Source organism: Molossus molossus, unplaced genomic scaffold (assembly GCF_014108415.1).
Source record: "Molossus molossus isolate mMolMol1 unplaced genomic scaffold, mMolMol1.p scaffold_m16_p_8, whole genome shotgun sequence".
Classification (NCBI taxonomy): Eukaryota; Metazoa; Chordata; class Mammalia; order Chiroptera; family Molossidae; genus Molossus; species Molossus molossus.
Window position 1 is genome coordinate 62,952,969 of NW_023425402.1, and position 13,994 is coordinate 62,966,962.

The window sequence follows — 13,994 nt, forward strand, 5'->3', positions numbered from 1 at the left end:
TCTCCTAGGCCTGGAAAACTCACCACATCTTTGAAGACTCAGTTCAAAAGTCACTTCAACTATGAAGCTTTTAGAAGATGTGGTACATGTATACCATAGAATATTACTTGGTCGTAAGACAGAATGAAATCTTACCAGTTGTGACAGCATAGATGAACCTAGAGAGTATTATGCTGAGTGAAATAAGTCAGACAGAGAAAGACAAATACCATATGATTTCACTTATATGTGGAATCTAAAAAACACAATAAATGAACAAAGCAGAAACAAACAAATATAAAGAACAAAAGAAAATTAAGAACAAATAGATGGTTGCCAAGTGGGATGGTTGGGGAGCTGGGTGAAAAGCTGAAGGGATTAAGAAGTACAGACTGGTAGTTACAGAACAGTCATGGGAATGTAAATTACAACATAGTCAGTAATATGTATTAACTATGCATGGTGCAAGGTGGGTACTAGACTTATTGGGGAGAATCACTTTGTAAGTTATATAAATGTCTAATCACTATGCTGAACATCTGAAATTAATATAATATTGAATGTAACTACAATGAAATATTTTCTTTAAAACTATGAAGCTTTTCCTGATCCATCATAAAAAAGTGGCCACTCCCTCCTTTGCCCATCCCCCAACGCGCACCTTACACTTACTCACATTTACACGTTTACCTGCCTAACTTTCCCATCAGATTCCGAGCCCTCTGATGGCAGAGATGCTGTTTTATTCATTTATACAATCAGCACCTAAAAGTCAGATGGATATAAAGTAAGTATTCAATTAAGTTTCTGAGTTGAATTTAACGGAATTTATTGAATGAATTAATTTAATTCTTCATAAATTAACCTCCCTCTCCTCCTCTCCCTCTCTCTCAACACAGACATACACACACCACAAAGGAGGGAAGGGAAGGCTAATAAGGGGGCAAAGTGCAACACCTCTTGCAATAGTCCCTTGATCAGTCAGTCTGTCTGTACTTACCATTGATGCTCTGTGCCCAGTGACTGAAGGCAGAAGCGAGGGGCTGTTTTCTTGTGTGGAAAATCCAAGTAAGAGCTGTTCTGAGAACTGGAGCTACTTGCGTCACTGTGCAGCTGTCCCTTTTCAGACAGCAACCTGGACAGAAAGCTGGCCTTGCGACAGCCGGAGCGAGATCTGTCTGTCCAGACCCCACTCTCTCTCACGCTGCCATCGCTGTCTCTGCAGTGACTGTGCAAATCTGTGAGAGGCTCCCCCGAGGGCTGCGAGTCCTGGGACTGGGCCCAGGCTCCTGTTGCATAGGAGGGACATTGCCTAGGAGCCGTCGCTGTACCTAGCCAGGATTGGGACGTCGTAGTCTGTATGCCATAGGAGGAATGGCACGGTCGCTGTCCCGGGTGCTGAAACCGAACACAGTCATCCCAGGGACACGGGCTGTGGACATGGAGCTGTCCTCTGTGCTGATCCTTCTCAGCCCAGTCATTTTTACTACCGCAAGGGTCTGCCTCAAGATGCTTGGGCTGTGGGATTTGCCACAAGGTTTTAGACTTCGGCACATTGACTTGGATGACTTGTTGCTGATGGTTGGCTTCAAGTAGAGAGATTCTTTCAGCCAAGGAGGAGCAAATCATACACTTCTGAGGCACTGAATATTTTCTCAAATGAAACAGAGGGCCTCTGTCATCCTCAATACCCTCATTGTCAGGCTTCTCATAAAGTGCCCTCATGATTTTCCGGATTCCCAGATGGAATATTTCTAGTACATTAAGGAACAAAGAGATGGCTGCAATGCTGTGCATAAAGAGCATGAAAATGGTCTTCTCTGTGGGCCTGGATACAAAGCAATCCACTGCATTGGGGCATGGAGGTTGAGTGCATTTGTAGAGGGAGTGCATTTGAAACCCATAGAGAATATACTGGCCTATCATAAACCCTACTTCCAGCACAGATCTGGTCAAGATGTGTAAGACATAAGTACGCAGTAGACATCCTTTCAGAGGGACTTTGTGGATTCTCTTCTGCTCCTCTAACTTCCTCAGTTCTCTATCTATCTTTTGTTGCTCCTCCAATTCAAGCCCTGGACTCTCCATGTGGTTCCTCAGGTGTGACGTTTTCCTCTGCCTCTCCTTTTCAAAGGCCCTGAGTCTATAAAGGGCATGGCCCATATACACCAGAGAGGGAGAAGACACAAAGATGATCTGTAAAACCCAGAATCTGATCAAAGAGATGGGGAAAGCATCATCATAACAGATATTGTTGCAACCTGGCTGCTGGGTGTTGCAGGCAAATGCTGACTGTTCATCCTCCCAGACATCTTCAGCAGCCACACCAAGTACCAGCATTCGGAAAATAAAGAGGATGGTCAGCCAGATTTTCCCCACTATGGTTGAGTGGGAGTGAACTTCCTCTAGAATGCCACCCAATAAGTTCCAATCCCCCATGGTAAGAGACTAATGCCTGAAATATAAAGAGAACACTGAGATTAATAGCATCCATGCATGTAATGTATAAAGACTCAGGCTAATCAAAACAGCAGATTCTTTTTTCAAGTCAGCAAAACCATGAAAGGTTTTCCAGCCCTAATTTATGGACCATGTGTTGAAATAGAATGGTTCCAAGGAATATCAGGTTTAAAAAAACACACTCAAGACCCTCCACAATCTGATCCAATTTCCTTCCTACCCTCTTCTCTCCTACACAAAGTTGACTGCATTCTAACATATCCACTGGCCTTTGTATTTGTACAATGCTGTCTATTCCACAATTTTGTTCATTTTTCTATCCATCTGAGATGCCCCATTTACCATACACCCTACATGATCTTAGATAAGTCTTACTGTGGCACTGTACCTAAAATGAGTTGTGTGATGGTTCTAGCACTGTGGTCTTTGTATACAGAAGTTATCAATAAATAATAGTGGGTTGAATTGTCTTTTCATTTTAAAACTCGGTTCTTCTCACTGGAATAATCATCAGCAGGAAAACAAAGGTCCTCATTATATATTATCCATGGCTTCCAATGCAAGACTAAAAGTACAAGGAAAAAAGAAATCAGCCATAAAAACCCTCAGAAACTGGCAGAGAATAGATCAAGTAAAGATCAAGATGACAGAAATAGTACCAGCAATAAGACATATGATTACATCCACAAAGCATGTCTGCATAGAAGCTTTGCTAACTTAGAAGAAAAAGAATCTCTAGCAAGCTTGAGATCTGGAATTGAGGCATAGCTGACATGAATAGGTTATTTAGTTTACCCTGAAAAAAATTAGTGTTTTTTTAAGTTCAATGAGGTTAAAATACTTGGTAGGTTAAAGTCTTCTAAGATGGGAGACTTCCAAATATGAAATATATGGAGAAAAAACCAGGAAAGTCTGTTTAGGTTAAAACAATAATAAAACATTTTTCTCCTTCCATAATTCATTCCTTCAAAATTTACTAAAATCTTACTAGCACCTACTAGATGCCAGGAAATTCAACAATGAACCATATATACCTAGCCCAGCCTCACAGCACTTAGTAAGGACTCCCACTAACATATAAAATGGACAAATAGTGAAAATGAAGCAAATGAATATCAACTTAAAAAATACAAGAGAATAAACATAAAATTGTTATATTTTCCCTCCCTATCTTCAAACATAAATAAAGGGTGGGACAAAAGTAGGTTTACAGTTGTTTGCATGGAAGATAACACAATAATTAATAAATAATAATACGAGAATAAACCGTTTCGTGTACTTACAACTGTAAACCTACTTTTGCCCCACACTGTATAAATTCCAGATAGAGTCAAGTACTGACTCTAAAAAAATGTAAACTGTGAAAGTATTAAAATAAAATGTAAAAGAATATATTTTAGCCTGGCCAATGTGGCTCACTGGTTGAGCATTGATCCATGCACCAAGAGGTTGCTGGTTCAATTTCCGGTCAGGGCACATGCCCAATCCCCAGTAGGGGGCATGCAGGAAGCAGCCAATCAATGTTCTCTCTCATCAATGTTTCTATCTCTCTCTCTCTAATATCAATAAAGAAAAAAATATTTTTAAAATATAATATATTTTATAACCTTGAAATAGAGGAAGGCTTTTTAAGCACATAAATGGCAGAAATTATAATTGCAAATATATATAGGTTTTACCCAACAAAACTGAATAGCAAAAGTGGAGATGTCCATAAAAAAGAATGAAATCTTACCATTTATGACAGTACAGATGGACCTAGAGTGTATTATGCTAAGAGAAGTAAGTCAGACAAAGACAAATACCATGATTTCACTTATATGCAGAATCTAAAGAACAAAATAAACCAATGAAGAAAACAGAAATAGACTCAGATACAAAGAACAGACTGATGGTTGCCAGAGGGGAGGAGGCTTGGGAGACTGGGTGAAAAGGTGAAGGGATTGAGAAATACCGATGGGCAGTTACAAAACAGACATGGGAATGTAAAGTACAGCACAGGAAATATAGTCAATAATGTTATAGTAACTATGTACAGTGCCAGGTAGGTACTGGAACTATCAGGAGGAGCACTTTGTAAATTATGACTGTCTAACTACTATGATATACACCTGAAACGAATATAAAATAGTACTGAATGTCAACTATAATTGAAAAATCTAAAAAAAATTTAGTGGAGATGTCCAGAAAGCATTTGGGTCTAGAAAACAACTACATCATAAAGCTACAAACTAGATACACATTTAAACATTCATGAATAATTATTAAATAGGTAAATGAGATCACTGAGGGACAAGAAGGAAAAGTGAGTCAATAACAGAAACCTGATAAATAGCACAGGAAAAAGTCTACAAATGAAAATGAGAAATGGCCAAAGGGAGAAAAGTGGAAACCATGAGGGTCGTGTCACTAAAACCAAAGCAGGACAGAATTTCAAGGAGAGAACAGTTGACAATGCCAAATACACATACACATACACTATTTAAATAAATTAAATTAATGGTGTGGCCTGGCCGGTATTCTCAGTGGATTGAGTGTCATCCCATAGACTGACAGGTCCAGGTTTGATTCCTGGTCAGGACACATGCCAGGTTGTGGGCTCAATCCCCAGTAGGGGGCATGCAGGAGGCAGCCAATTGATGTTTCTCTCTCACATGGATGTTTCTATCTTTCTCTCTAAAAAATCAATAAAAACATAATAAAAAATAATAAATTAATGGTGTGATACACCATACTCAGGGATTCAAAAACGCAATTACTGCCCTGGCCGGTTTGGTTCAGCGGTTAGAGCGTCGGCCTGTGGTCCTGAGAGACCCGGGTTCGGTTCCCGCTAAGGGCATGTACCTCGGTTGCAGTTTGTCCCCGGCCCTGGTTGGTTGTGCGGGTGGCAGCCACTCGATGTGTCCCTTTCATGTCGATGATTCTTTCTCTCTCTCTGTTCCTCTCTCTCCCTCCCACTCCACCTGAACAAAAAAATGAAAAAATGTCCTCGGGTGAGGATAAAAAAAAACAAACAAACAAAAAAAACGCAATTACTGTTTGTAAATATGCCAAGTCTCCCCAAACCAACTGATCCTCAGATTCAATGTGAGAACATATATCACTGAGCAAATCATACAAATGTACATACTATGTATGTATGCATATGTATATGAGATGTATATATGTGTGACTATATGAGCACAGAGGGAAAAGAACAGAAAGACTCACACCGGGAAGCTGATGTAGGTTACGGGAAGGTCTGTAGGAAGTGGTAAGGAAGAGGAAGTTTGGAGGACAAAGGGAGAGGCAAAAAAAAAGGAAAAGACTCTTCTCAGGAAGCATGACTGACTTTTATCCAATGCATACATTTATGTAAATTTATACCTGTATGTGCACACATGTATAAGCAATTTTACAAATAAAATTTTAAAAACAGATTCTCTCAGACTTTGAAAGGAATGTTAATAAGACTTTTATATTTTACTCTATATACTTATAGTTTAAAATTCAAAAATTAAAAATATAGTCATACATAATACCCCCAAATAAAAATTTGATTTAAAAATTTTAGATTACACCTCATTAACTAAAGCAATAATTTACTACGTTCTATCCTTTCTTATAGAGTTTAGTTCATTTCCCATAATCATTCATTTTAAATTTTCTGGCCATTATTCATTATTAAAAAATAATATCTTTAACACTTATAAAAATATAGAGCTTGTATTTTATATAAAGACCCTAAGGTGGAAAGGCTAACTCATTTCACTAACTTATTCTCTACCTGACAATCCTAAACTATTTAATGCCTTTTTTTTTTTTTTTTGCCACTGTAGCCTTAAAAAATGGAAATTATTTTTTAATAGCAAGTAAAAGAAAACTAGGCCAACATGAAATACAGAAAAACAAGTATACATACTGGCATGCAAAATCCAGACCTTTTAGACAAATATTCCTGTCTCCTAAAATAAATACCTTTTACCATTAACTGACTACAGGTCCTAGAAATATTGTTGAATTTTCTTTTATTATCAAATACTAATTCAGCATCTCCTTTGTAAATGGCTGGTGTCTCTTTCCTAAATTTTATTTCAGATCTTATCTTTCTATCCCCACAAGAATTTCCTAGGTTTCTCATAAACAAGAAAATTCACATATTGACCACTTACCTTACGTGGGCAGAAAAATAACAACTGGACTCACAGAACCCTAAAGTTCGACCATGTGTGGCTAATTAATGAACAACTGCTGCTGGTTGTAGATATAAAGGCTCTGATCAGCTGGCTTCGGGGCCCAATCCAGAATCAGTACAGTAATTTTGATCAATGGAGTCTAACTAGTCCTCTCCCGAGGTCAGAATGTCCTTTGGTGCTTTGCAATTCTCTTGTAATATTTTTTCTGACACCATGCTGGATCCACTCCTGTTGTATCACGTTTGGAAATGAGAAGTGAAACAAATGTGAATTTTCCTTTCTCGTTTGTGAAGGATTAGAGTCATTTGAGCGAGTGCATTTCTTTCAGCCGATTAATTGCTCTGGGAATTGATGTCACAGATCAATGGGTCATGTCTGATTTCGTCAGTAGCTGCCTAGGGTGTCCAGCTTCATCAAATGTGAACAAGTAATAATGGAGTGACAACCAAACCCATAGTGTTCTTGCATATCATGCTATGCTGAAAGAAGAAATATCTCAAAAAAAAGATTAAGCATGCCCTGGCCAGTTCAGCTCAGCGGTTAGAGCATCAGCCCTCGGACCAGAGCTACAGGTTCAGTTCTGGTCAAGGGCACATACCTCGGTTGCAGTTCATCCCTGGCCCTGGTCGTGTGGGAGGCAGCCAGTCAATGTGTCTCTCACATTGATGCTTCTCTCTCTCTCTCTCCCTCCTTCCCTCCCTCGCTCCTTCCCTCCCTCCCTCCAACTCTATCTGAAGATAAATGAAAAAATATCCTTGGGTGAGGATTAAGAAGAGAGAGAGAGAGAGAGAGAGAGAGAGAGAGAGACTGATTAAGCATTTCAGACCCCTGAGAGGAGGGCTGTGCCTGTCTTTAGATTATGTGGTCTAGGGATATTCTGTGAGGCTGAAAGGGCGCAGGCAAAAAAAAAATTGTTTCAGTAGATTATCTGAAAGTGACAGAGGCAGAGAGTAGGTGACTCTCCCGTAACCTCAGTGATAACCTGAAAGGTCCTGACAGTCAGCAGTCCCGGCACTGCACTGCTGGTGGGCGAGCAGGCGCCGCCTGCACTGTCGCCTCCAGCCACCCCAGTCTCCGCAGCAGCCAGCACAGAGGAGGGCCGCTGCCACAGGGAACGTGTTCCTCAACATTCCTACTGCCACTCTCACCAAAAGTTATGCTGAATCTATGACAGAGTGACTGGCAGGACCACAACACACTCAGAGAAACCAAAGGAAACAGGAAGGTTCAAGAGAAAAAATGTCCCAGGATAGAAAGGTAAGAGAAAGATGCATGCGGGTGCGAGTTCCACGAGCTACTGCCTTTGTGCTAGTCAATGGTGCCCATATTTACCAACCCCTTCACTCGCCTGGTGATGCAGAGCAGCTGCACAACACTTAGGATTGTGAAAGGCAACATAATACTAAAGGAAGAGGAAGTCATGTGTAATGGGGGTAGCAACAGCAGAAGAGGAAAGCTCATTTGCGTCAAGTCCCTCATCTCATCAAGACTCAGGCGTTCCCAGGAGAAGGGCCATGTGGCACTCCACACATTCTGTTCAAGAAACTCATTTCATAACTGAAGAAGTTCAGCAATGGGCTTCTGCCTATGTCTTCACAATCTCCTTATGTACCAGTTACAGAGAATAGAAAAAAGAACACTTCATTTTATGAAGACAGAAAAATAATAATGTGGATAACAAAGCCTGACAAAACAGTGTTAAGAAAATCTTTAGGTCACTCTCATTCTCAAAATAAATAAATAAATAAAAAATAGCTGCAGAATATCCTAAACAAAACATTAGCAAACCAAATCTAACATTTTATAAAGAGGATACAATACATTAAAGTTAGGTTTATTCTGAGATAGATTACAAGGTTTGTTTAATATTAAAAATCAATGTGATATGCCACATTCACACAATAGAGAAGATATTGATATAAATAAACGTCCATTCATATCTTTTTAAAAAGCCCTTAGAGCCCTGGCTGGTTTGGCTCAGCAGTCAGAGCATGGGCCTTCAGACCAAAGAGTCTCGGGTTAGATTCCCATCAAGGGCATGTACCTCGGTTGAAGTTTGATCCCTGGCCCTGGTTGGGGTTGTGCGGGAGGCAACCAGTCGATGTGTCTCTCTCACATCAATGTCTCTCTCTCTCTCTCTCCCCCCCGCATCCTCCCTCCAGTTCTATCTGAAAATCAATGGAAAAATATCCTCGGTGAGGATTAAAATAAACAAAAACAAAAGCTCTTAGCAAACTAGGAATACAAGGAGACTCCCTTAATCTAATACAGTATCCATTTTTTTTTAATTTTACATGAAACCTCATAATGATAAAATACTAAGTTTTCTCTGTGAGATCAGGAATAAGAGAAGAATGTTTACTATTATTCATTCTAATCATTATTTGCACCATTTTAGCCAGTGCAAAAAAGTTTAAAGATTACAAAGGAAGAAATAAAACTATGATTTTGTATAAAAAAATCTGCAGATAAATTTTTAGAACATTATATGGTTCAGCAAGTTTCTAGATATAGTCAATTGTATTTCTGTATCCCAAACAGAAAATGAAATCATTTACTATAGAATCAAATACTAGCAAATACCTAAGATAAATCTAATGAAAAATATGTAAGACACACACCATTACTGAAATAACCTTTTTTCTTTTTTAAGTAAGAATTGTTATTGCAGACATTTTATTCTTTTATTTTGGTACATGCCCCTAGCAGTAACTGAACCCGGGACTCTCTGGTTTGCAGGCCAATGCTCCAACCGCTGAGCCAAACCAGCCAGGACTGAAATAACTTTAAATACGTGGTAAGATATACCGTGCTCAGGGATTGAAAAATTCATCTTTTTAAATATATCAATTCTCCCCAAATTAATTGATCTATGGAGTCAATGTCAGCTCAGTCAAAAATCCCAATAGGTTTTCTGTGGAACTTAATAAGCTGATTCTAAAATGTATGTGAAAATGTAAAGGGCCAAATTTACCCATGAACGTGCAGAAGAAAGAAAACAAAGTGAAAAGACTTGTTTACTGGATATCGAGACTTATCTAAAGCTATAATAATTAAGAGAGTGATGAATATGGGTGCATAATTACACAAACAGGCCAATAAACAGAACAGAGATTCCAGAATGAAACATACTTATCTATGGTCACACGACGCGTTGTCAGGTGGCTCTGAGGAGCAGTGGGGCAGGGATTGTTTACAACAAATGAGCAATGGTCAAATTGGATGTTTTTTAAAAATTGAAATTAGCCCTGGCCGGTTTGGCTCAGCGGTTAGAGCGTTGGCCTGCGGTCCGGAGAGACCCGGGTTCAGTTCCCGCTAAGGGCACGAACCTTGGTTGCAGTTTATCCCCGGCCCTGGTTGGGTCGTGTGGGTGGCAACCACTCGATGTGTCACTTTCACGTCGATGTTTCTCTCTCTCTCTCTCCCTCTCACTCTATCTGAACAAAATATCGAAAAATGTCCTCGGGTGAGGATGAAAAAAAACAAAAACAAATAAAAATTGAAATTAAATTTACCTCCTACCTCACACCCTACAAAAAAATAAATTCCTAGTGAATTGTAGATATACATACACAAAGTAAAACAATACAAGTTTCAAATAATAAAAAATAGCTTTGTCATCTTGGAGTTGGGAAAGATATCTTCATCAGGCACTACCATAAATAAAAAGAATAGTATATTAAATCTGTGAATTAATTTACCATTAATTGTTCATCAAAAGATGTATGTGACAGAGTGAAAGGCACACGACAAACTGGGAGAAGGTATTTCCACCTACAGAACCAACAAATGACTCATATCTAGATTACATAAATATTCCTACAAATTAATAAGAAAAATATGTCAGAGACTTTATTTAAAAAGGACATTCAAAATGGCCAACAAACATTCCGGAGGTACCACTACACCGCTGCCAGAATGGCTGAAGACTGACAAAAAGAAGTGTGAGAGAGCATGTGAAGAAACAGTTCACATAGACTACTTGTGGAAGTACAAAGCGATAAAAGCACTTGGGGAAACTGGCGGTATTTACTAAAGATTCACATATGTATACCACTCCTAGGTATATATCCAACAAAAATGTATACAGCAAAAAACATAAAAGAATGTTCAGACCAGCACTATTTAAATAACCCAAACTAGAAATGCCTAAATGAATGAATGTCACAAACACAATGCTGAGCAAAGTCAGAGTATACATGATGTATATAATTCTGTTTAAAGGTTCAAAAACAGGCAAAACTAACCTATTGACATTAGCAATAGTGTTTACCTCTAGTAGGAGAGTTATAACTAGGAATAGGGTAGGGGAGCTGGCAAAGTTCTCATTCTGGATGGTGTAAAACAAGTGTTCACTTTGTAAAATTGACTGCACTATTTCCTTTGTGCACTTTTCTGAATGACATACTTCATTTTTAAAAGTTCCACATTTTCCCTACCGGTTTGCTCAGTGGTTAGAGCGTCAGCTTGCAGACCAGATTCCTGGGTTCCATTCCGGCCAAGGTCACATACCTCGAATGCGGTTCGTCCCGGCCCTGGGGCGGTGCAGGTGGCTTCCAATCAATGTGACTCGATGTTTCTCTCTCTCTTGCTCTCTTCCTCTTTCCCTCCCTCCTGCACTATTTGAAGCTAAATGGAAAACTATCCTCAGGTGAGGATTAAAAAGTAATAATTTAAAAAAATAAAAATTTGACATTTTTTGCCTGGCCAGTGTGGCTCGATGAATTGAGTGTCATCCCATGGAATTCGAGGTTCCAGTTCAATTCCTGGTCAGGACACATACCCCATTTGCAGGCTTGATCCCCAGTAGGGGGCGTGCAGGAGGCAGCTGATCAGTGTTTCTCTCTCACATCAATGTTTCTCTCTCCCTTCCTCTCTTTCTAAAAAATAAATTTAAAAAATATTAAATGAATAAATAAAAGTTCAACATTTTTATATCTATACCTTCATCCTAACAAGCCAAGAACTTTAACATTCATGTTGATATTGTCTAAATTTCTGGCTTATTATTAATATACTTCCTTTATCTTTCTCCTTCTATACACACTTTATCAAGATATCTGACCACTCTTACCCCCTAGCTCTTGTATTACCTCCTGGACTCTATTGTTAAGTAGTTTCTCCAAAAACATTTACCACACAGATCTCTGAGTGTAAATCTTAATGGTTTTAAATCCTCATTTTTAATAACAATTTAAATGGATGTAAATTTTTAGGTCTACTTCAAAAATATTTTCTTATAGCCAGTATTGCTCTTGAAGACTGAGTTCAGTGTGATTCTTGATCCTTTATATAATGATTTACTGTCTAAAATATTTTAGATTTTTCTTATTATCTTTGATACTCTTAATTTCTTTTTGTTACGAGTATTTTTTTTTCATTGATGCCAGAGAGAGGAAGGAGAGAAACATCGATGTGAGAGATATCAATCGGTTACACGCCCAGACCAGGGATCAAACCCTGCAACCTGGGTATGTGCCGACCAAGAATCAAACCCACCACCTTTTTGGTCTATGGTACAAGACTCCAACCAACCAAGCCACACTGGCCAGGGCAATATTCAATTTCAGTGTGTCTAGATGCAGGTACTTCTTTCTCTATCTCTTTTGGCACTCTGGCCCTTCAGTCTGATTTTTTTCCTCTTCCAGTCTTTGTGTGTGTGTGTGTGTGTGTGTGTGTCCCTTCAGTCTGATTTTTTTCCTCTTCCAGTCTTTGTGTGTGTGTGTGTGTGTGTGTGTGACTTTGTTAAAAATGATTTATTTATTTTTTTATTAATTTATTTTTGTCACAGATGTTTCTCCTTTTTTTCCCATTAACACCCTCCTCCGCAACCCCCCCACCCCATCTCAAGCTGTTGTCCGTGTCCATTGGTTATGCGTACATGCATAAGTTCTGTGGTTTATCTCTTCCCTCCCCAACACCCCCTTTTCTGAGGGTTGTCAATCTGTACCCTACTTCCATTTCTCTGGGTCTATCCTGTTCCTCAGACTGTTATGTTCAATATATTCCACAAATAAGTGATATCATGTGATATGTCTTTCCCTGCCTGGCTTGTTTCACTTAGGATACTTTCCAGGTCCCTCCATGTCGTCTCAAAGGATAAAAGATCTTTCTTTCTTACAGCTGCATAGTACTCCGTTGTGTGTATGTACCACTGCATTTTTATCCATTCATCTACTGATGGACACTTGGGCTGTTTCCAGATCTTAGCTATTGTAAATAGTGCTGCTATGAACATGGGGGTACATATGTTCTTTGACTGGTGTTTCGGGCTTCTTAGGATATATTCCTAGAAGTGGGATCACTGGGTCAAATGGCAATTCAATTTTTAATTTTTTGAAGTAACACTATAGTGTTTTCCATAGTGGCTGCACCAGTCTGCATTCCTACCAGCAGTGTACTAGAGTCCCCTTTTCTCCACACCCTCAACACTTGTTGATGATTTGTTGATGGCAGCCATTCTGACAGGTGTGAGGTGATAACCTCATTGTTGTTTTAATTTGTATCTCTCTGATGATTAGTGATGGTGAGCATTTCTTCATGTCTCTTGGCCATTTGTACGTCCTGTTTGGAGAGGTGTCTATTTAGCTCCTCTGTCCATTTTTTAATTGGGTTCTTTGTCTTCCTTTTGTTGAGTTGTATGAGCACTTATATATTTTGGAAATTAAGCCCTTTTCTGATATATCGTTGGCAATTATGCTCTCATACAGTGGGTTCCCTTTCCATTTTGATGGTTGTTTCTTTTGCTGTGCACAAGCTTTTGAGTTTGATGTAGTCCCATGTGTTCATTTTTTCCTTTGTTTCTGTTGCCTTAGGTGATGTATTAGTAAAAATTCTGCTGCGTATGATGTCTGAAATTTTGTTGCCTACATTTTCTATGATTTTTATGGATTCACAGGTCACATTTAAGTCTTTTATCCATTTTGAGTTTATTCTTGTGTATGGTGTAAGTTGATGGTCTAGTTTCATTTTTTTGCCTGTAGCTGTCCAATTTTCCCAACACCATTTATTAAATCTTCTGGTTTTCTTGTTATCTGATTGTTGGCATATCTTCTGTATTTCACCTCACTTAAATTTGCATTCATATTGCCCTGGCCGGTTTGCTCAGTGGTTAGAGCGTCGGCCTGCGGTCCAGAGACCCAGGTTCGATTCCTGCTAAGGGCGCGTACCTCGGTTGCAGTTTATCCCTGGCCCTGATTAGGTCGTGTGGGTGGCAGCCACTCGATGTGTCCCTTTCACGTCGCTGTTTCTCTCTCTCTCTCTTCCTCTCTCTCCCTCCCACTCTATCTGAACAAAAATGGAAAAATGTCCTCGGGTGAGGATAAAAAATTTTTTTTTAAATTAAAATTTGCATTCATATTTACTATTTGGCATCTTTTC

General features: G+C 39.1%; 1 protein-coding gene across 1 annotated transcript; it reads right to left on the bottom strand.

Moving 5' to 3' along the window:
• Nucleotides 1-975: 975 nt before the first annotated feature.
• Nucleotides 976-6,702, bottom strand: GJA10 (gap junction protein alpha 10). Its single transcript, XM_036247746.1, has 2 exons — nt 6,591-6,702; nt 976-2,434 (listed from the first exon to the last, which is right to left on the bottom strand). The coding sequence occupies exon 2, from the start codon at nt 2,416-2,418 to the stop codon at nt 976-978; it is 1,443 nt and encodes a 480-aa protein (XP_036103639.1). The 5' UTR covers nt 2,419-2,434; nt 6,591-6,702.
• Nucleotides 6,703-13,994: the final 7,292 nt, after the last annotated feature.